Source organism: Mirounga angustirostris, unplaced genomic scaffold (genome assembly GCF_029215605.1).
Source record: "Mirounga angustirostris isolate CCGP_5_RB_7025 unplaced genomic scaffold, mMirAng1.0.hap1 SCAF_15, whole genome shotgun sequence".
Taxonomy (NCBI): domain Eukaryota; kingdom Metazoa; phylum Chordata; class Mammalia; order Carnivora; family Phocidae; genus Mirounga; species Mirounga angustirostris.
Window position 1 is genome coordinate 51408489 of NW_026991723.1, and position 23186 is coordinate 51431674.

General features: G+C 38.2%; 3 protein-coding genes across 3 annotated transcripts in view; all 3 read right to left on the minus strand.

Annotated features, from left to right (window-relative positions):
* LOC123850277 (uncharacterized) overlaps positions 1 to 5498 on the minus strand; it is a 31053-nt gene extending 25555 nt beyond the window's left edge. The window contains exons 1-4 of the mRNA XM_045883678.3: positions 3821 to 5498; positions 3297 to 3386; positions 1035 to 1239; positions 495 to 607 (exon numbers count right to left, since the gene is read on the minus strand). Coding sequence (XP_045739634.1) covers positions 495 to 607; positions 1035 to 1239; positions 3297 to 3386; positions 3821 to 4981 — 1569 coding nt within the window. The 5' untranslated portion in view covers positions 4982 to 5498. The remainder of the gene's footprint in view (positions 1 to 494; positions 608 to 1034; positions 1240 to 3296; positions 3387 to 3820) is intronic.
* Positions 5499 to 8868: 3370 nt separating this feature from the next.
* EQTN (equatorin) lies at positions 8869 to 22560 on the minus strand. The gene is made up of 8 exons (XM_054509550.2): positions 22307 to 22560; positions 18407 to 18493; positions 16331 to 16436; positions 15098 to 15213; positions 14937 to 14987; positions 13400 to 13465; positions 10494 to 10647; positions 8869 to 10022 (listed from the first exon to the last, which is right to left on the minus strand). The coding sequence occupies exons 1-8, from the start codon at positions 22554 to 22556 to the stop codon at positions 9740 to 9742; spliced, it is 1113 nt and encodes a 370-aa protein (XP_054365525.2). The 5' UTR covers positions 22557 to 22560; the 3' UTR covers positions 8869 to 9739.
* MOB3B (MOB kinase activator 3B) overlaps positions 22307 to 23186 on the minus strand; it is a 206582-nt gene continuing 205702 nt past the window's right edge. Inside the window, exon 5 of the mRNA XM_045882507.3 lies at positions 22307 to 22417. The gene's annotated coding sequence lies outside the window, so the exon portion shown is untranslated. The remainder of the gene's footprint in view (positions 22418 to 23186) is intronic.

Genomic DNA, 23186 nt, shown 5'->3' on the forward strand with positions numbered 1-23186 from the left:
TTTTATTTATTTATTTGAGAGAGAGAGTGAGAGAGAGAAAGAGCACAAGAGGGGGGAGTGGGAGAGGGAGAAGCAGACTCCCTGCTGAGCAGGGAGCCCGATGCGGGACTCGATCCTGGGACTCCGGGATCACGACCCGAGCCGAAGGCAGTCGCTTAACCAACTGAGCCACCCAGGCGCCCCAAAGCTGTAGGAGTCTTAAATTCATCAAAGCCACAGAGGTTTTACGTCTAAAAATATGCCCAATATTTCTAAGAATAGGATCAACAAAATAGCTGAATGTGACACGCAGACACAAATCCCATCATAAAATGAAAATAACTGTATCGAACAATAATCAGGAAGCTGAAACTTCTCTCTGGGGTCTGGCATTTATCTGAAGAAGGGATCTCCAGAAAAAAATAATAGAAGCTCTCTCCTAGGGGCTCTATGTATATACAGAAAAGCTGGTTATTAGAAATAAAATTCTGGTCTTCAGACTTAGTTTATAATACCTTTATAGGAAAAGAAGCAATACTTTTCATAGGAATGTGTGATCTGCTTGGCTTTGCAGTTGGCTTTTCCCTTGATAGAACCACATCCAGATGAAGGCTGTTTGATGAATTTTCTAAGAAGTTTTAATGAACAAGGGGGAAAAAAAAGGTAAGTTTTAATGGCCTTAGCCTCAGATGATTAGAGTTTATTTTAATGATCAATTCAAGGTTTCATAATACTTCCTTTACAGACTCTATTCTCTTCTTGAAACAAAATGTAAACACAAAAAAATCCCAATAGATAATCCCAATAGAATCTAGAACAAATTTAGACAATTTATAAAGCTATTCATTCCATGTAGACAGGCTTGCAAAATATTACCTCTATGGCTTAGCATTCAGGGATAAATAGCATAAATGATTTAATTATCATGCTAATCATATTATTTCACATAAAGTTCCATGTCAGTGACTCAACTATAATTGGTAATATGTGGACTTCATAGGAAAGGTTTTTTAAAATAAGGTAAAATTCCATTTCTTAACTGATTTTTCTCATACCTTCTGAGGCTTTCCTATGGGTCTGAGAGATCGGACACGCAAATATTTTCTTTTGTTCTGAAGGGGCAGCAAGAAAAGCCTGCCCACTCTTTATGTCAGCCATTATCTGCACTGCCTGTTGTTGGGCCCGAAGGATTGCAGGGTGACTAATTAGTGGGGGAATGGCCTCCCTCAATGGGCTAATGATCTCTTTACTGGTTGGAACCTAGAAAGCATCAACAGAAAACGCAGAGAAATGATTTTAAAATTTGAGAAGACTCATCATTTCACTTTCCCTTTCTGCACAGAGGCTTTCGAAACAGACTACATTTATAATACCCCATGTAATACAACACACACATAAATGGAGTATTCCCAGAAATAAACTGAGAAGAAAATTGAACCTTTTAAGCATATAATACAAGAAAATTTTCTTGAAATAGAAGAACACATTAATTCTCCTATGAAAATGACACTTAATTTTGTATGCAGGTAAAAATGTGAATAAAACAGCTAAGAGGAAGACCTATCCTACCAAAGTTACCGGAATTTAAGGAAGGAGTTCTTTAGGTCACCAGGTAAAAGTATCAGCTGATGCATAAAGGGAGAAATAGCAGGCTAGCCTCAGACTTTTCTACGGCAACATTCAGTACGAGAGAAAGCAACGCCAGAAAGGATGTTCAGCTTGATTAGTAACAAAAGAAATGTCATACAAAACAAGGAAATAAAATGTCATCCAGACTGACAGGTTTTTTTAAAAAAATTAACACCCATTTTTGGTGAAGATTTGTAGAACGGGAACCCTGAAACCCCTATAGGACTGTACCCTGTTACAACTCTTCTGGAAGGCAATATGGCAACATACTTTTAAAATGTTAAAATTCTATCTTCCTTTGTCCTGTTATTTCCATTTCTGAGAATTTATTTTAAGTGGGGAAAAAATTTTTAAGGGGGAAAGTGAAAATAATATTAGCTTCCAGAAATTTTTTCCTAAGAGAAGGGGAAACTACTCAAGTAGGTACCTATATATCTGACTCTTGGAGAGATACTCCATATCTCCATTTCACAGATAAAGAAAATGAAGCTCAGAGAAATTAAATAACTTGCCCAAGGACATCTAACTATTCTGCAAAGAACCAGAATCCAGGTTCTTATTTGGGACTTGGAAGCATAAACTCTATTTACGCCATGCAGAAGATTCTGCTGTCCGTGTGTCCCAAGTCCAAGTACTACAGAGAATGGAGCCGAGAAATGGGGTTTATTAAATGGCACTTTTTAACCCCAAAGTGATAAAGGAATACTTCTCACAGCACTGCGTCCTTAACTTCCTTACATGGAACGTCAAAGAACTTCAGCACATACAATGTTACAAGAGGTTTAAAGGACTTTGAAAATCTACAGTTCGTTCCCCTTATTCACAGCACTTGCTGTTCTACAGAGTCCCACAAACAACAAATCGGGGAATACTGAACCATGGCTCCTAGGGCAAACACAGAGTTAGGTTCAAGAGAGTCTCCTGTCATATTCCAATCAATAACCTACCTTTGTTTTATGTGTGTTTCTGTTTAAAGACTCTTTACTTAGTATATATTGCTGACTCATGAACATTGAACTCCTGGTCAACAGCACTATAACTCATGCCTACACAGAGTTTATTTAACTCATCGCCGTTGTGAGGCACATCACAGGCTTCTCGATCTCAGGAACACTAGACAACCCTATACTTGGGGGCCACTTTAACCAGCAAAATCACCAACAAACACTGCAAAAATGCAAAGAACATGGCACTAAATAGATTGAGAAAAGGACATATGTTAACAATAGGAGAGCTGAAACAAGAAGGCGGTATTGCCTTGTTCAACCTTAGCTGGGAATGTGCATGTGAGGCAATTTTTTTTTTTTTTTTTTTTTTTTTGCCATTATCCTGGCTGACAAAAGACCACATAAACACAAGTCTTGATTTTAAGGTTACAAATTAACTTCAATGAATAGGTGAATTCGCAAATACAGAATCTGGAAATAATGAGGATCAACCATAGCAATTTATAGTTAAAAAGCTATGCATTAACAACATACCTGCTTTTAATGAAAATGTTATATAATGGGGAGAAAATGAAGGATGCAGAAAATGCTTACAAGTAGGAATCAACTTACTGAGTGTCCACTTGTGCCCCCAGGTGGATAACAAGACAGTAAGTAATGGAACATACTTAAAGCTCAAAATGACAAGGCATGCACTTTATAAAATAATGTGCCCCACGAGAGAAGAACTAAATAACTCACATCAAACTTGGCAATGTGTGCAATTCTCTTTTTTGGTCCAGAAGTGTTTTGATAATACAACATCTCAAATTCCATTTGCTTTCCTGAAGCCTAGTGGGGAAAAGATAAGAATTATCCAATTTCAGCAGAGTAAAGGCAATTCTAGTATTCTTCCTGAAGAGCCACAGGAATTCAAGCTACAAAATATGGGGCAACTTATTAAGAAATAATTCACCAAAAAAAATAATTTGAATCACTTGACATGCATACACTACTATAGAAGATTTCTCTAAGTTGGGAAATCAACTATAAGTTGGTGTATGTACTACCATGGCCTCTGGAATCTGTCAAGTCTATAAAACACTCTATCCAGCCAATTATCAAGGTTTTTGCCTTGTCATTCCAATATATTACTAATCACAAGTATTAGAATATATATTATATACACGTTATATAATTAATATTTCTACAGAGTTCAGAATAGAGTATGTATTTAAGGGAAACTCCTTTAAATTTAGGAAAAGGATTAAAAAAAAAAAACTGACCTGTTTAGTAGTCTCTCTACAAGCTTTACTTTCCGTGAACTCAGTGAAAATCTGAAGACATTCCTTCATGGTGTCATCTGAATCAGAGGGAGTGTCCTCTTCAGTATGCTCCTTATCAAAATCAAATTCAACTGATTTGCTGTCTTCAAAAGTAGTGAAGTCCTGACTCTTGTCTTGTCTTCTCAGCACTTTGTCTTCTGCACGCTCATCTGAGTAAGAGATTTGGGGCTGGGTTGAATACCGACATTCACTTTCCTCATTTTGAGCATCATAAATTGTTTTTACGTATTTTTTACTCCGTGGATAACTCTCGCTACAGATTCTGTTCTGTATTTCTTTGTCACTGAGAGGTGCACAAGGTATGCTTTCTTCTGAAACACAGACATAGTTTTTCTCACCACCAAAGCTTCCCATCTTAGAAATGTGGCTTTTAACACCATATAAGTTTAAGTCACTTTTAATATCTAGTGAACCTTGCATGAGCCATTTTGGTGGTTCTAATTTGTTACCGTCATCATCTATTTGTGTGGTTAGTTGGGTTTTCTCTAATTTTTCCACTTCTGTGCCGCTAATTTGAAGATTTCTCTCCTCTGAGGACATTATATGTAACCTTTTGTCCATATTCTGATATTTGAAACCTCTCAAAGGTTTAGACTTTTTAGAAATAGGCATGACGGGAGGTACATCCATTACAAGGTCATCTTCATCAGATTCTTGAAGATTTATTGTAATTCTTATTGGTGAAACATAAGGTCTTTGGCTCTCCTGGGACTTGTGGCGATTTTCCCCCACAGATTTTTTCAAGTGGCAGACGTGCTGTGTATCAGTCTCATCCTGCCTGGCTTTCGATGTGCCAAGCAGCCCTGCAGAATAACTGAGCAAGGGATCATATTCAAGATCTGTTGCTGGACATTTGTGGTCCAGCACATACTTTCTAGGCTGACTCACTTTGTTCTTTGATGGGTCATTCCACTTATCCTTTGGAAGAAGGCTATTATATTCAAGAAAATCTTGCCTCAAATTTGTGTCACTCAAGGAGGCAATGTGGCTTCGCGGTAGTTCTTCAAGCGTTAAAGTAAACTTGGAGAGCCTCTTTTGCTTTTCTTCAACCTCAGTCTTGACAGATTCAATTTCTTTGTTGAGCCTTTCCAGTTCTTCCATAGTTGTGCCTAGTTTTATTAATGGAAGATGAGTTTTGTTTTATCTTTAAAAAAATCACCTCAGGTGAAATGCAGACACCAGAATATCCTGGACAGGTAGTTTACTATCAGAAGGACATTAGCTCCTCCAAACCCAGCCATTAACACACGATTGGTTCTCAGAAGCAGAATGAGAAGTCAGTCAAGGACTAGCTCTCTGTAAGTCTTTCAAATGTCAAGCCCATCTCCATGACTGATTAAATAACATCCGTGCCTCGTTACTAGAGTGACTATATATCAGTGGGGCAGACCAGGTTTACACATAATTATTAAACTGTGTCAAATGTGATACAGTTTGGATATACCCTATTCACCTTATTATTTACCACCCAGTGACAATTTGAAGAGTTCAAATAGCTGAATGCGACTTACACAGAATTGCACATAGGTTCATACACCAATACATCTTGGTTATAAGAAAAAGTTAATTAAAGTACCAGTCTTTCCTAAATTCAATGGACCTCACAATTTTCATTGAGGTCCCTGGTATTCTACTGATTGCCTCAAACATAAAACACCCCCTCCCCAACATACATTATAAAAAAAAATCTTAAAAAAAAATTCAGTCAATAGAACAAAACTCCAGAGCAGTTTTGGATTCACACTCCTGAGGAAAAACCAGGACAGTAACGAGAGAAGCCTTGCAGTAATGACTGTTCACAGCACCTGGCAGCTCCTTCCTGACTTTTATCTAAGGAAATCACAAGTTTCTTCCCTCGTTTCAAGATACACTTTCCTCTGTCATTTATGGGATAATTTACACACCTCTCTCTTCTCTCAAGAGATTTCAGATTTCAGATGGGTCCCAATTTTTGAAACTCTGAATTTATTTTAGATAAGCCCCATGTTTTGGTAACATACACATGCTTCTTCTTAACACAATGAGCTCTGTCTTGGCTCAATAGCCTTTCGTTTTCTATTAAGAAATTAACTCTGCTGAAATCTAAAACAATGTGTTACAGAAGCGTGTGGCATTTGAGCGGAGGAGGGAGGGAGAAGGCAAAAGGCAAGCATAAGAATGAGAATTATCCTAGGATCCAAACAAACGCCTGGATCAAATTTCCCTTTAAATACACTTGGACAGGCGACTAATCTCTGGATAACCAGCCAGCATTGCATTTTAGCATAAGCTGGGTTTTATTTGGTTGCCTTGGTTCAGGAAAGGCTGTTTAGGCACTGCTTTGGGGGCGCTATTGAAAAAAAGAGATTACACTTTCTCTCCATGTCACCAGTTAAAAAACCTTCTTTTTCCTCATCAGAAGCTACATTTAGGGAGCTAATTTTGAAGTCTGAAGGCACACGTTAACAATCTTCGCTCAGGCTAGAAGTGACTGAGAGGAGTTCCTCTGGATTGTAAATACTTTCTGCTCCAAAGTGGGTCCTACCTCATCTCCTTTCACCAGAGCACACAAAACCCCTATAGTGACTCCACACTGGGGATGGGTTGCAAGGAGGGAGGAGAAAACCACACAAGTCCACCTCACAGCCAGCAAACCTGTGCACACCTTCCCAGGACCCCGCGCTCCAGGAGTCGCATCTGCCGGTCCACAGCAAGGAGACCGCCTACTCAGCGCGCCCCGCTCGCCCCGCCTCCCTGACCACGTGACGTTGGCCCCGCCCCGCGCGCAGCTGTGGGCGGAGCCGCTCACGCAGAGGGGGGCGGGTGCGCACAGCCCTCGGTTACTGGGGCGGAGATGCTCTCTTCTCGCGACCCGGCGAAGAGAGGCTCCTAAGACAGCCAGCCCACTCCATCTTCCCAAACGTTACTGCCCCACATCCCCCAGGTTTCGGGAATCTTGCGACCACCCAAAAGGCCTGAGAAAAACGCTCCCAGTTAGAACCCCCATAGCACCCTTACTGTTTGGCAGATCTGAGGACATACTTACCACGGGAGAGAGAAAGAAAGAATAAAGGTTGGCACTTAAGGCTCCTGATCCTGGGGGTGTGATGGGGGGAGATTTAGTCTTGGGAAATTGTAAATGGCTTTAGTCTTCCTAACCCAAGCGCTTGTTTTTCTCTTGTGTGTAATAGCCACTCTGTAGGAATTGCCCTTAAATAGCTAAGGTAGAGGAAAATAAAGTCCCTCTTTGAGGGCTGAGGAATAGGCGGAGTATGGGCATCAGAGAAAGGAAATAAGAGGGTGTTTCAAAATGCCAGAGAGAGAGATAAGTTAAGCAATTGGTTTTTTTAATGTCCTTTCAGGGGAAATATCCAGAGAATCTGCCCAGGAAATGCAGGTTTAGTCAGTTAAGGGACAAATCAGAAGCTTCCCCCCTACCCCCACCAGCCTGGGCTGTGTGACCCTCTTCTAGCTTCTAGACTAGGGAGTGGGGAGAAGGAGGTGGATACCAGTAAGGACTACCTGCTATTTTTCATGCCCAACCACCCCCCACCATAACTTGACTGCACGTTACATGGTATCTGCAATGGTATCTGCAAGCTCTCTCCACTGATGAGAAGTAAATTCCTAAAAATACGGTTAACATCTCTTTGGGCCAGTTTAGCCATAGTAAGGCTATAGTGATTAACTTTCTCACTCTATAATACTTTTTTAAGTACTGGAGAGGAGTTCGGTGATTGAAACGTGACTTACACCTATTTCTGATGAAGGAAATTCTCGGCACCTCTCAAGGGTGAGTGGAGAAAACAGGTGGGAATGGTTGGTAGTCAACCCCTCCTCAAGCCCGCCTGACGTTCTTTCCACGAGCTCTTTCTCACCCGTGGATTCAACATGGCTCCTCCGCACCTTGAGTACTCCCAAGCAGCTGCAACCACCTGCCTCACTCCGTTCCCACCGCAGGTCCTGGTGCCTGAACTGGCAAAACAAACGCTGGCACAGACCCCCGGCGCCGTCAAAAGGGCACGGAAAATGGCAAAAGTAACCCGCAGAGGGTAGCATGGGCCACTGCTCAAGGTCACCCCCACTGGCTCACGAATTCTGCCCACTACCAGCTAGATCCGAGGTGAGCTGCCGGGCCACTTCTTTTCCCTCAAGGGTCAGTCTTACATAGTCCATAGCTACTCAGGCGGAGCTTCCGAGCTTTCGCAACCAACGGTGAGACTGGGGCTGGAGTCAGGGCGGAAATCAGGGACTGAGCAAATGACTCTGAGAATGGTTGGTAGGGGACCTGGCCGGTGAGTGTAAAGAGTCCGTCTGTCCTCCGTGGGGAAGGTTTATAGAGACCTAAGCTAGAAGTAGGGAAAGCAATTTCCCAAGAGCTAAAAGGACCCTCAAGGAACCTCCTGCCCTATGTGTGTGAGGCTTACCTTGCTCCTGACAACCTCCTTTGACTTTTGTTTTGACTAGTAACCTTCATGGATCACAGAGAGAACCTCGCTTTGGAAGCACATCTTAGCTTTGCCCCTCTCCAGCAGGTGATCTTAGGCAGGGTATCTGATTTACCTGATTTTTCATTTCTTGATCTGTGAAAGAAATGTGCCTTTCAGTGAGATGTAATGTACCAAACCGCCTAGCACTTAAAGTAGGTGAGAATTTACGAAGGCGATAAAACCTATGTTCTCTCCCCACACCCCCCCCAGCTCCACACATATCCACAAAAAATTTGACGCATATTCCCCAAATCCTTCTAGTTGAAACTAATTCCTCAAAGGGAAACAATATCCATATTCCATTGGTCTTCTTTGAAACTGAAATACTCCTGGGATGGATGGCCTCATAAGTGACTGATAACTCGATGACTTTTAAACAAGAATGCTAGGAGTCTTGTAGTTATCCGAAAGGGCACCTGCACCCCAATGTTTATAGCAGTAATGTCCACAATAGCCAAACGATGGCAAGAGCCCAGATGTCCATCGACAGATGAAAAAGGAAGATGTGGTGTATATATATATATATATATACACACAATGGACTATTACTCAGCCACCAAAAAAAAAAATCTTATCACTCACAAGGGTATTATGCTAAGCAAAATACATCAATCAGACAAAGACATTATATGATTTCATACATATGTGGAATTAAAAAAACAAAATATAGGATCATAAGGGAAGGGAGAGAAAAATAAAATAAGACAAAATCAGAGAGGGAGACAAACCATAAGAGACTTAACTATAGGAAACAAACAGTTGCTGAAGGGTGGGGGGATGGGGAAGTGGGTGATGGGCATTAAGGAGGGCACGTGATGTAATGAGCCCTGGGTATTATGTGCAACTGATGAATCACTGAACTCTACCTCTGAAACTAATGATACGCTATATGTTAATTAATTGAATATAGGTAAAATACAAATTTAAAAAGTGGTAAAAATTTAAAAAAAGAATGCTAGGAGTCTCTAGTACTAATTTAGTTTCATATCTTCATAGGGCATAACTATTTTGCCAGTAAAGCACAAATAAGTGTGTTCTTTTTGCTTTGGTGAGGGGGGAGGGGTGTAGGTAGTGGTGATTACCCTGAAAGTCCCCAAAATGCCCCCCCATAAGATAGATATCTAAATGTCCTCATTTTAATGTTAACCGGCCTAAAGTGAATAATTTTCATAAGTCACTGTCCAGGATTATTTTTACTGGATGAGTTTTCCACACCTTAAATTATTTTCTTGTATTTTTTTCCATTATATAATTTTTATGGCTGAGATAATTTTATTGAATATGTCCTCCTTTTCAGGCACCAGAAAATTTAAGTTTCTCAGCAGTTTCCAAATCATGACCTTAATGGAGTCACAAAGAAACTTCTTTTCTGACAAAAACTTAAAGTCGTCTATTCATCAGTGGGTATTTCTTCGCTTGGTTCCTCACTCTGAATTAAATCTGACTCCTCATTCCCGCCTGTATCATCTGAGGCTGTGGAAACAATGTCCGTCGTTCTAGGTTTTGACTGTGTCCCTGTTCTTCTCATTTCTGAAGAAGTGGTGCCCCAAAACGTGCTGCTCTCAGCACTCTTAGAAAATGATGTGTCTGATACGCCTTCTGATGGATGAAAATAAGACAAAGTTGCCAGCTCTGGGTTGACGGTGTATTCAGTCTGATGTCTACTTTTATAACTGAAAAAGAAAACATGTATCAAGAATTGTTTTTAATTACATACATTTGCAGCTCAACTCAATTTAGAAAAGCATCACAAAAATTAAAATAACATATTAATTCTGTCCAATTACTTGGTACAACACCATATAAATAAATGAAAAATGTTAGACCCTAAGCAGATGTGCTGTTTAGAATAGAGTTCATAGCCCTTTTGATCCAAGGCTAGCAAAAAAGAATGCATATCTAGATTCTCTATATCCTTTCCAATCGACGAGTGTTATTTTTATCTCTAGATGACTATTTAATATACTGGGGAAAAATTCTCCCTGAGAGACAGCCCCATGCTCCTTTCTGAATAGGAGAAATGGAGCCTAACACAAGATCTTATAAATTTGGGAGCCACATTTCCTAAACAATGTACCAAAGAAAGGAGGGGGAGAGCTTCACATCATGCATTTTCCAAAGACTCCAGAGGTTTGCGGACTTACTTAATTGTCTTCACTTTGTACAGCATGGCACTACAGACTGCCAAGAGGATAACAAAAAGGAAGAGGGTCATCAATGAGATGCCCAGCATTAATTTTAACTTGATTTCCTGTAGCTTGGTCAGGGTGTCTTCATTTGTAGCATTCAAATCAGAGCCTGAGAGGAAAGAAAGAAAATGCAATGGAAAAGAGTAACTGTTTCCAGCATGTTTTCCTGGATGAGTAAAGAGAGCAAAGCAACTGAAGAGATGCCTTCACCATCCAGGGTATTCACTGTGCACCCTCATTTGTCTCATGCAACCCAAGGAAGAGTATAGGCTACTCCCTAGGGCTAAGTACTCTTTGCTTGTTTTGTTGAACTACCACAATAGTCCTGGAGGAGCTGTTCTTAGCTCCATTTCACAGGATCACAGAAGTTTATAAATTCACCCATGGCACATGTGAGGAAGTGGCAAAATCTGGTTTCAAAACCAGGTTACCAGATGCTCAAATGTGTCTACAGCAATCTTCCTCCCTGACTAATAAAGGCCATTTCAAGACTCTGAAGAGATGACTATTAAAAATGTGACGAACTTACACACTAGGGCCTTGTCTTTCAGAAGAGAAAGATACCCTTTTACTGTTGGGACCCGCATTGAGTTTTCTCTGATGCTAAAAGGATGGTGTACCAGATACTTTCTCCCTGAAGTTTAAGAACTGCATCTGTCATTTTGTTACTGAGATCACCCTAGTGTATTTGATGTTAAAAAAGAAATGAAAATCTACTTCTTTCTAAAGTTAGTTAATAAAAATCATGTCCAGATCCAGAGATGTTGAAGGTCTTTTTACTAAATCTATTAATGAAAATACATCTTTACTGCCACATTTTACATTTTCCTGAATTTCTGTCTGACTTAATAGACATTTACTTAATGGTGACTTGAAATGACCATGTTCATATTTCTCTCTTCCCCCAACTTTCTCCCACCCAAAAGTTCCAAAGGTTTTCATTATTTTCTAGGTCATGGTGTTTTGGTCATAAGCAGTGGCGAGCTCACGTGTGTATTCCCTGATTCCGTAATTGTCAAAGTGCGATCTTAGACCACAAAGAGTGAAATGTATACAGCTATCAATGACTATTATCTTGACTTTGAGGCAGATTCTTTGGGGAATAATTAAACAAATTATGTTAAGAGGGTCTGTGCTCCTGAATTGCTCTGCTACTCCTTAAAAGGATTTTTGTAAAGAGATGTGCTTATAGTACATTTTGTTTTTCAAGGTGATGGTCAAAACTAGAGAAGGGTTTGGAATTCCCCACCACTAGAAATCGTGAGAAAGCTAGTTACAAGCCTGGGCAGGTTTTCTAAGCCTCAGTTCCCTCATCTGTAAAATGGAGATAATCCCAACTTCATGGAGTTGCTGTGAGGACTGACATAATAATGTATATAAAGGACCTGGCATGTAATATGTGCTCCATACATGACAAAAAATCATGTTCAATTTAATTACTTGGAAAGACAAAATATTTCTAAAGTAACACAGCATTAGTCATTCCCATATATAACTTTTCTAAACAAAGACTCACTCGATTTTCTTAAAACCCTGCAAGGCAAATGGCTGTATTTGTCAAATAATATGCAGAATAGAGATGTCAGGCCTTAGATGTGTCACCAGATGTTATTTTTTTCCCCAATAGTTTATTTGTAGGACAGAGGCTTGGGGGAAATTAATATATTGCCTTGTGAAATTTTCTATTGAAATCAGGAGTTCTTTTACTCATATAAATATAATCCATGAATGAAAATTGCAAAAAAACCTGCATTCAGCAGCAGGAATTCTCTCATTCATTGCTGGTGGGAATACAAAATGGTATAGCCACTTTAGAAGTCAGTTTGGTAATTTCTTACAAAGCTAAATATAGTTTTACCACACAATCCAGCAATCACAATTCTTGATATTTACCCAGAAGAGTTGAAAACTTATGTCCATACAAAGACCTACACGTGAATATTTATAGCAGCTTTATTCATTATTGCCAAAAATTGGAAGTAATCAAGATGTCCTTCAGTAGGTGAATGGATAAAGTGGTATATCCACACAAGGAAGTGTTATTCAGTGATAAAAAGAAATGAGCCATCAAGCCGTGAAAATACATGGAGGAATCTTAAATGCATATTACTGAGCAAAAGAAGCCAGGGTGAAAGTCTACATACTTTATGTTTCCAACTATATAATATTCTGGAAAAGACGAAACTATGGTGATGGTGGAAAGATCAGTGGTTGCCAGGGATTAGGGACAGAGGGGTGGATAGGCGGAGCACAGGGGATTTTTAGGGCAGTGAAATTACTCTATATGATTGTGATGGTGGACACATGACATTATGCATTTGTCAAAATGCACAGACCTGTGCAACACAAGGAGTGGACCCTAATGTAAACTATGGACTTTAGTTAATACTAACATACGGATACTGGCTCTTACATTGTAAAACCCGTACCAAACCAACGCAAGATGAGAATGATAGGAGAAACTGAGTTGGGGAGATATAGGAGAACTCTCTGTACTTTCTGCTCATTTTTTTCTGTAAGCCTAAAACTGCTCTGAAAATAGAGTCCATCAATTAAAAACACTGCGTTATAGATACGATTCACTTGCCTACTCCTCTGGTTTATCTGTTTTAGGAATAGAAGTCACAAAACCAGAAAATGAAAACATCCCTCTGCATATGTGGCAACTGGAGAATAATGCTTAGGGACAATCGCTTTTTAAAACAGCAAATGTCCTCTCTGAAATGACGTTAGCCACCACGCTACCCTTTTACGTACATTCCACGTTACTAGGGACAACAGGATCGTCATGCTGTGAAGTCACACACTGAAATGTGTACCGGCACTTATGCATCTATTTAATTGAAGTATTTTGTTCTTACTTGGAATTGGGCGAAATAATTGATCTTTTTCTTCAATCTCCTCAACTGTTGGTGTTGCATTTAAGGCTGTTAAGACAATAAATTGGTGTTATGGTAAACAAAATTCACTCACGAAAATTACTGTGTGTGTGTGTGTTTAATATAGAGAGTTTATTCTCATTATTCATGACAGTTATACTCCGTAAAGTCACGGGAACACTGACTTCGTGAATACTGAATTGTTGCTCCTGGGGGAAATGCAAGCTTAGGTTCTTGAGAACCTCTGGTCACAATGTTTTCATCAACCAATCAATACATAACTGGCTTGATGTGTGTTTCTGTTTAAAGATACTTTATTTAATGTATATTGCTGATTCATTAACATTGAATTCATGATTAATGGCATTATAGCTCAAGCCTAAACAAAGTTTATCTGACACATATTTTCTCCATAAGGTATATCACCGCCTTCTCATGCTCAGGAACACTAACCAGCACCTTAATACTACACTCGGGGGCCATTTTAATTAGCAAAATCACTGACTGAAAGCACAAAAATGCAAAACACGTAGCACTAAATAGACAACAAAAAGGACACTTAATTACAGTCTAAGAGCTGCAGAAGAAAGGCAGAGTGTTGCCTTGTTCTACCTCCGCTGGAACATGAGTGTCAGGCAATTAAAATTTTTTGCTGGGGCGCCTGGGTGGCTCAGTTGGTTAAGCGACTGCCTTCGGCTCAGGTCATGATCCTGGAGTCCTTGGATCGAGTCCCGCATCGGGCTCCCTGCTCGGCAGGGAGTCTGCTTCTCCCTCTGACCCTCCTCCCTCTCATGCTCTCTGTCTCTCATTCTCTCTCTCGCAAATAAATAAATAAAATCTTTAAAAAAAAAAAATTTTTTTTTTTTTGCTGCTCTGTGCATGTCTGCAAATGACCATGAAAGTGATTTGGGAGGTTACAGATTTATTTTAGATGTAGGTAAATTCACAAATACAAACCTGCAAGTAATGGGAATCAACTGAAAATGGTATATATTTTGTGTTTACAAAGCGTGCATATATGTGTGCTACATGAATTCCATTTATACATGTGTGCATCTACATTACATTTATATGTGCATATATAAGACATGCATATTACATCTACACATGTATGCTTATATGTTTACGATATATGCATTACTTTATACATGCATATATTTTGATATATACCTTGCATTTATTCACATATCGCCATGTGCTTACATGCATACTGCTCCAAACACAAAAAGGGACTACATTGAGCAAGAGCCTTATTTAAAATTTTTAATCATAAATCAACTGAATGACAAGATTGCAACATTTATAGGAGAATAAACTTTTGGGGGAGAGAACAAGAAAATGTGCGACACAATCAGTTTTGTGGGTTTGTTTTGCATTTGCTATTACACGTGATAATGGCAGCAGAATGTTGATTTATTAATTCTTAATATTAGAAGTATTTACACTGATCCTGGCTTTCTTACATAAGACTTTAGAAAACCAAAACATTTTCCCAGCTACCTAACTACTATGAGTTTACCTTTAGCTAACATTGTCCAAAATGCAGGCTCATTTGGACCCTTGGTTGGTTCTGTTTAAAAAACAAAATAGAACAGGATAACTAAGTAAGGTAAGTTCACTTTAGTAAATTTGTGATAGAGCACTTATTCACTTGTTAGTTTAGTCATGTAACAGTTATACCTTGAGCTTCTACCATGTGCCAGACGCTGTGGTTGGCATTAAAGTTCAGAAATGAAGAAGACACAGGCCTTATGGTGACGGAACACACTCTCAGTTTGGGAGGCAGGCGAGAATCACTGTTAATTATGATGCAGGATAACGGGGTGGGGGGGTGGGGGGCAGGGGCAATAGAAATGCACAAGTGGTATGCACAGAAAGCCCTAACTCTAGTTGCAAAGGCCAGAAGCCCTTCGAAAGGGAGATGATGTTCCACTATAGGCTTAGAGGACTAGAAATTGCTTGCCAGGCAAACAAGGCAAGAGTGAGATCATTCCACTGAGTCATGAGCAGATTTGGTGAGTTCTGAGAACCTCGGGCAGACTGGAGTGAAGATAATGGACGGGGAATGTGACCAGAAATGAAACTTGAACATTTCTCAATGGTCAGATTATTTCATATTTAAATGCCTGGTTAAGAAATTGGAACATAAAAAAAAAATACGTAAATAAATTTAAAAAAAGAAATTAGAACATGACCCAAGCCTAGTAGTAAATTACTGAAGATATTTTAGAAAGGAACACCACCAGGATGATGAGATTTCTATTTTTAAATATATCAAAAAAAGTGACTAAGATTTTTATTTGTTTTCGTAGTGTTAAAGATGCAAACTAATTCACAGTAACCATATGAGAAACATACTTGGATGCTTCATGTAATGACAGGTCCATTGTCTTCAATTAGACCACTCATTCAAGGCCTTAGAGGAGAGCCATCCTGGGTTGTTATGGTTATACAAATACTTTATAAGGAACAATATTCTTTGCAGGAAAGTAAAATGATGATTTTGATTTTGAAACCTGTCACTACCAACCGCCCCCCACCCCCGATAATTTTAGGAAACACCAAAAATTGACTCTAATTAGAGATAAATTTATTCCTCAAGGAGATAGAAATTTTTACATTATTATTTAAAAATAATATTAAAATGTATTAAAATATACTTATATATCTCATATAAATATAAATGTAATACATTTTATTAAAATAAATTTTATTTTAAAAAGAGCTCACATCCTATCCCCTGTCAGGTAAATCTAAAAATTGACTCAGATTTTCACTGTTTAAAAGATTTTAGAGTGACTTCAAATTGTAGCTGTATAAATTCTTTAAGCATGCTATTACTTTATGAAACACCCAGAGTAGTGAAACATAAATTAAATCATATAATGATATGCTGCAAGTATGACTACAGTTTAGAAATTTTTAATACTTCGATTTTTTTCCCCATAGGGTTCTGTAGGATTTTCTTCACTAGTGCTTTTTCCAGTATGTGATATAGTTGTTTCATTGATGAGTTTATCTGCGAAAAGGGATAACAGATTATCAGGATATACAAATATCGACAGCATCTGTGATTAGGCATTTTTTTAAGCTAAAAAATGGAACAAAGAAAAAGAAAAAAAGAAAGATGTTGACATTTTCCTGAGATATCATAAAGGAGGGGAAAGAAGAAGGCATTGAAGAATGAAGTTTTGGGATAATGGGTTGCCTGAGAGGGGATTAATACACCTATAATTTGTAAGAGAGAGGAAAAGCTGGTACAGGGGGGTTGGGGGTGGTTGTGGTGGTGGTTATAAGCTTCCTTTAGAGGTAAAAGAGATGTATTGGATGAGAACATTGGCTTCAGATGTTTCCCTGAACAGGACTTGAAGTGATCCTATCAGCCCCGGATAGCTTGGTTGCCAGTCAGGGTTAGATAGAACACAGAAGAGGAAGGCACATCAGTATCCTTGTAAATCAGAAACATTTGCATGCTAACTACTCAAAACAGAGTTTTGGGTACAACGATTTGGGGCTACAAATCAAGGGTTTTCAGGCCTGATTTAGTATATATCTCAGTCTATAATGTGTCCATCTTCTGGAGGAACGTCAGTAAGAGTGTATTTGGAGTGTGACTGGGGGACATTTTCCACACACACCACCCACCCCCCCTTGGTGGCCATTTCAGTTAATTTTGTTTAATACGGGAGTCAATGAAGTTCAACACGAAGTACAGGCAATCTCTCTGTAGAAGAAGTTCTACAGAGAGGCAGAATGAATTCAGACTGAGCCTACCAACAGCACCATGACAGGTGCCTTGTTGGCAAGAAAGCTATGGAAAAAAGAGTCTGTTACCAGAGTTGACATGATTCAGGCAGGACTCCAACAAAATTGGTAAGTAATCCTTCAACTCTGCTATGTATCCCTCATACTTGGAGCAAAGTGTGTGGATTTTCCCCTCACAGTTCTGGGGACTAAAAGAATTGTTAGTCAAAATTATTCTGGAGAATTCCATCTCCTTGAGGGGCTTGCTCCTCTAGAACATCCCTACCATGTTAGTATATCTCCTTCTGTCAGAGCCTGCATTTAAAAGGGCAACAATTTCTTATCCCAATCCAACTTTCTTTGACAATACTTTGAGGACCTAAATTGTGGGAATAGAAATTAGGGTTTTAGAATTTCTTCCATTGGTCCTATGGTCCTCAATAATCCATCTCCTAAGGGAATTTGAGCTACCCAGTCTGTTGAAGACCTGGCTCTCTGTTTTTTGTCCCAAACAACTCAAGATGATGTTTGCTGTGTACAAGCAAAATTCCCATGAGTGATTTGTTTAATTAACATATGCCCTTGAAATGTCCCTCACTTATGTCCCAAGGTTTAGAATTACTCAAAATATTCCATTATTGTCAAATAACTTTATTAATAATTAGGTATTATACTGAGTCTGGCTTTCCCCAATATTGAAGCTGCTAGAGCCAGAAACATTCTCTCTTCCCTATTTAATTTTAACCTCTTTTCCTTGTTTTCTGTTCTATGCTCTTGTGTTTCATAGATATGAGCTGTTGATACTTCGTGGTGAAAGATATGGATATGTCCTTCGGAGACTTTTAATGGCCTCCGAAGTCACATGATGGCAACAGTTTTACCTAGCAAATTAATTACACTTGGTAGAAAGATGCAAAAAGGAAATAAAAACATTTGAAGTTGAAGGTATAAGTAGAAAGGAATAAAAATGTGGGTTTAAGAAAGACATACAATTTTCTAGAACCCTAAATCTAGTCATTATTTTTCTTTCCATGAATACCAAAAATATGAGGCTAAGGTATGTAAGAACCTCCTTGACTTCTGACTTTATTAGTGCAAGGGACATGGAGTCTCCTTATTTAGGAACTAAGATTCCCTGACCCTAGCTCCACTAAGACGTTTTTCCTACGTGATACTTTCTACTGCTGTTTGGAAATCTTGCTTTAAGGGCTTTTCATATTTGCAATGGTTACTTTCAGTACTTACAGTTTCTTAGAGCAAATTGCAAATCAGTTGTTGCTCTCACAGATATTTCAGACTGGCTGCCATTTGGATTTTGCGTTGTGAACACATCTAGAAATACAAGATCAAATGTTTTCAGCAACTAAGTTACTTCTTGTTCCTTTAAATTTTTCCTCATCTGATTTTTTTTTCTTAAAACATAAGCACTGACTAATTCTAAGAAAAGAATAATAAAGATTTTGAGACATTCTTCAGCTACAAATTAAGGAAATGGGGCAAGGTTTAAAAATAAAATCCATGGGGCGCCTGGGTGGCTCAGTCAGTTAAGCGTCTGCCTGTGTTTGGCTCAAGTCATGATCCCAGGGTCCTGGGATGAAGCCCCACATTGGGCTCCCTGCTCAGTGGGGAGCCTGCTTCTCCCTCTCCCTCTGCTGCTCCCCCTGCTTGTGCTCTCTCTCTGCCAAATAAATAAATAAAATCTTAAAAAATTAATAAATAAATAAAGTAAAAATAAAATTCATGGAGAAAAAGCCAAATTGGTATCCTTATGCTAAATAACATTCCGAGGGTGCCTGGGTGGCTCAGTCATTAAGCATCTGCCTTCGGCTCAGGTCATAATCCCAGGGTCCTGGGATTGAGCCCCACATCAGGCTCCCTGCTCCACGAGAAGCCTGCTTCTCCCTCTCCTACTCCCCTTGCTTGTGTTCCTGCTCTCGCTGTGTCTCTCTCTGTCAAATAAATAATAAATAATACATAAATAAATAAATAAATAACATTCCGAGAAGAAATTATTGAGGGTTGGTTGTAATTCAAAACTAATGGATATATACACCCAACCAGAGTCAAAGTAAATTGGATCAAGATGGCACACTGACATATTGACATCTCAATGTATACATGTCTCCTCTTTCCAAAAATCTCATGAAATGACAGAAAATTTTATACATACACGAATGCATATGTGTGTTTAATACAGACATGTATATTCAATCATCTTACCATGCAGGCACGTGCATACACACACAAACAGTATCATTAATGTATCATGTTTTTTGAGGAATTTCTGAGCTAGATCTATGGGGAAATATACAAAAGGAAACCAAAGCCCAACATGCATGTTATGAGTTACGAAACTATAAAAATTAAAACACTTTGGTATTTTTACAGGAAGAACAGATCAAAGAAACAATAAAAAGGTAGCAACTGACCCAATTTCAAATGAGAATTTAGATTATATTAAATGGGTTTCACATGAGTAGGGAATTGGTGTTAGACATTTGGCGAACCTCCTCGTAAAATATAAAGTTTTGTGCCTAACTTATGCCATATGCAAAGATAACGATTTAAGACCTAAGAGTAAAAATAAAAATATGAAATTATTTTAAAAAATAGGAAAACAATTTAATTTGAATTTAAGTTGAATAAGGCCTATCTAACCAAAATATAAAATCCAGAAATTATTAAAAAATTAATCAACAATTGATTTTAGAAAATTACAATTTTTCTCTGTGATTAAGATACCAAAACAGGTTTAAAAATAAGCAACAGTCTGGGGAAAAAAATACTTGTTAACTTTTACTATAGGAAAAAGATTAATATACTAAACATAGAAAGAGCTCCTACAAATAAATGAAAATACACACTGATAGAAAAAGGGGCCATGGGGCGCCTGGGTGGCTCAGTTGGTTAAGCGACTGCCTTCGGCTCAGGTCATGATCCTGGAGTCCCTGGATCGAGTCCCGCATCGGGCTCTCTGCTCGGCAGGGAGCCTGCTTCTCCCTCTGACCCTCCCCCCTCTCATGTGCTCTCTCTCTCTCATTCTCTCTGTCTCAAATAAATAAATAAAATCTTAAAAAAAAAAAAAAAAGAAAGAAAAAAAAAGAAAAAGGGGCCATGGATATGAATAGGCAAATCACAGAAGTAGAAATAAAAATACCCAATAAACATAGAGAAAAATACTCACCTTCATAAGTAATCAGAATGCAAATGGAAACAGTAATGGAAATTTCTCACTTATATTCACAAAATATGATCAACAATATTCATTGTAGGTGAGATTGTGGGACATTCTTAGAGGATGTAAATCGGTAGATCCTTTTTGGAGGGCAATTTGCTGGTATCAATATTTTTGAAGATTTACTCTTTATTAAGCAATGCCCATTACCTGATATCTATCCAAAGAGAGATACACCCAACTGTATATAAGAAGAATGTAAAAGGGAAAAACTGCACATAATCTAATTCTTTAAAAAACAGTGGATAAATTATGGGACATGATTTATGGAATACTAGGTATCCACTAAAAATAATGAGGCAGATGTGAAAAGAGCTCAGGAGTTGTTAAATGAGAAAAGTAAGTCATAACACAATTTCTTAGGAAGATCCCAATTATGTTTTGTATATATTGTGTGTGTAAGAAAGATTTTTTTCTTTAATCAAAGTAATCATCAGGCTCTTGGTTTATTTACCCTCTGGATATTTTAAAACAGAGGTACACCCTGAAAAGGAAATGATTGCACCATTTGCACACCATAGGCAGAAGCCTGGTGGTGATAGATTAGATAACACTCCTGACTCTGGCTTTGGTAGTATGAAATCTGGCAATTGACCTAAGAATCAGGTGTTTTTTTCACCTACAAAGGAAGGACATTGATTCACCAAAGAGAAAAGAGAAATACAACTTATGCATTATTATTATCAAAGTACTTGAGTGTATATATATGTATATATCTTGATTGTATTCCTATTTTTCCTTTGATGAATGTTAATAAGGATCCCAAGATAACTAGATTTAATCTTAATTTGCTTTTATTTTAACAAGAGTTTCTTGAGTGGTGGACCTTATAAGGACACGGAAAGAAAGACCATATGAGTAATGATGAATAAACTGAAGTTTGATGGACCTTTCAAACATCTTAAAGTCATCTTGTTATGGGTTGAATTTTTTTTTTTCTTTTAAGAGAAGGTTTTTTTTTATTCTTATGTTAATCCCCATACAATACATCATTAATTTTAGATGAAGTGTTCCATGATTCATTGTTTGTGCATAACACCCAGTGCTCCATGCAGAATGTGCCCTCCTCAATACCCACCACCAGGCTAACCCATCCTCCCACCCCCCTCCCCTCTAGAACCCTGTTTGTTTTTCAGAGTCCATCGTCTCTCATGGTTCATCTACATTATGGGTTGAATTTTGTGCCCTGCTCCCAAGAAAAGACATGTTTAAGTCCTAACCCCCAGAATCTCAGAATGCACCCTAGTTTCGAAATAGGGTCATTGAAGATATAATTAGTCAAGATGGAGTCACACTGGAGTATGGTGGGCTCCTAATCTGATATGAATGGTGTCCTTATAAGAAGAGGGAAATGGACACAGAGGCACAGCAGGAATGCCATGTGAGGATGGAGACAGAGACTAGAATTGTGCTACAAGCCAAGGAATGCCTGGGGCTACAAGAAGCTGGAGGAAGCAAGGAATGATCCTCCCTAGAGGCCTTGTAGAGAGCATGGCATGATCAAAACTTTGATTTTGGATTTTGATTTCCAGAACTGTGAGAGAATAAATTTCTGTTGCTTTGAGCCACTAAGTTTGTGGTACTTGTTTCAGCAGCCCTAGGAAACTGATACCCACCTCCAAATAAATTTTGGTTAACTCACCATAGAATTAGATCAATTGCAAATCACCATAATGCCATGGTGAACTCTGTTATTTATAGGAAATTACCAAAAGAACTTTGTTAAACTTCATAGCATCTCATGAAAAAAAGCTGTAGAAAATAAGAATTTCATTAAACACACTGAAACATTTATAAGATACATGAGAATTTAAGAAGTAGGAAATAAAATTATAGAGTTTTTTAAATGTTAAGTCAAACCAGTATAACCAGCTTTTGTATATGTGCTACTATGAACTTTAAAGACTTACATTGTTTTATATCTTTAAAATAATTGCCATTTTTCTCATTAGTAGGAGTATTCTCCTTAATTTCCGGTTCCTGTTTATATTCTTTTGGAGAGCCAGGCAGCCACATATCATCTGCAAAATTCACGATAAGAAATATGTTGAGTTCTTTTACTACTTTCTTTTTTTTCAATTGTATTTTTCTACAAAGGATTTGAGGCAGAGATTTAAAATGTAAATTATGCCGTATTTCCAATAATAAACTTTGTATCATCCTATAGAAAACTGTCACATACCAGTTTTCTAGGATAATGGGTCATCTTTCTTATCTGCTCTTTCTGTAAAACCTTTAAGTGCTTACTCACCACCACTATGAAAGGAAGTTGTATTGGGGTACTGTAAGGAAAAAACCCCAGATACAAAAATAAACAATATAAAATTCATAGGGAAAATGATCGATTTATCCAGTAATCTCCTGCTCCTCCTCAGAGTTTCCTTTCTGTTGCCCAGCCGATCCTGTAACTAGCTAGGACATTATGATGTCACTGCCAAATGGAGGTCAGAATGCTGGGGATGAATTTCCAAAAGTTTTGTGACTCAATCTGACATCTATTTTATCTTTGATACTATGATGGTTTTTAAAAATTAACCATTATAAGATTTTCTTTGAAAATTAGGAAATATATTTTCATGAAATAATGTGAATTAATTAGTCATCAGATTTTAAAGAACCACTAATATTGTTGATAGCAAAATGATAACAGAAGTTTTTTGTTTTCAAAGCATTACTATATTGTATGTTCTTTTGAATAACTGCAAGAAAGCATCTGTTAAAAACTAATCAGAGATACCTAGATTCAATCCAATTGCCCTTCAAGTTCTGGTTCATGAGCTATCTTAACTA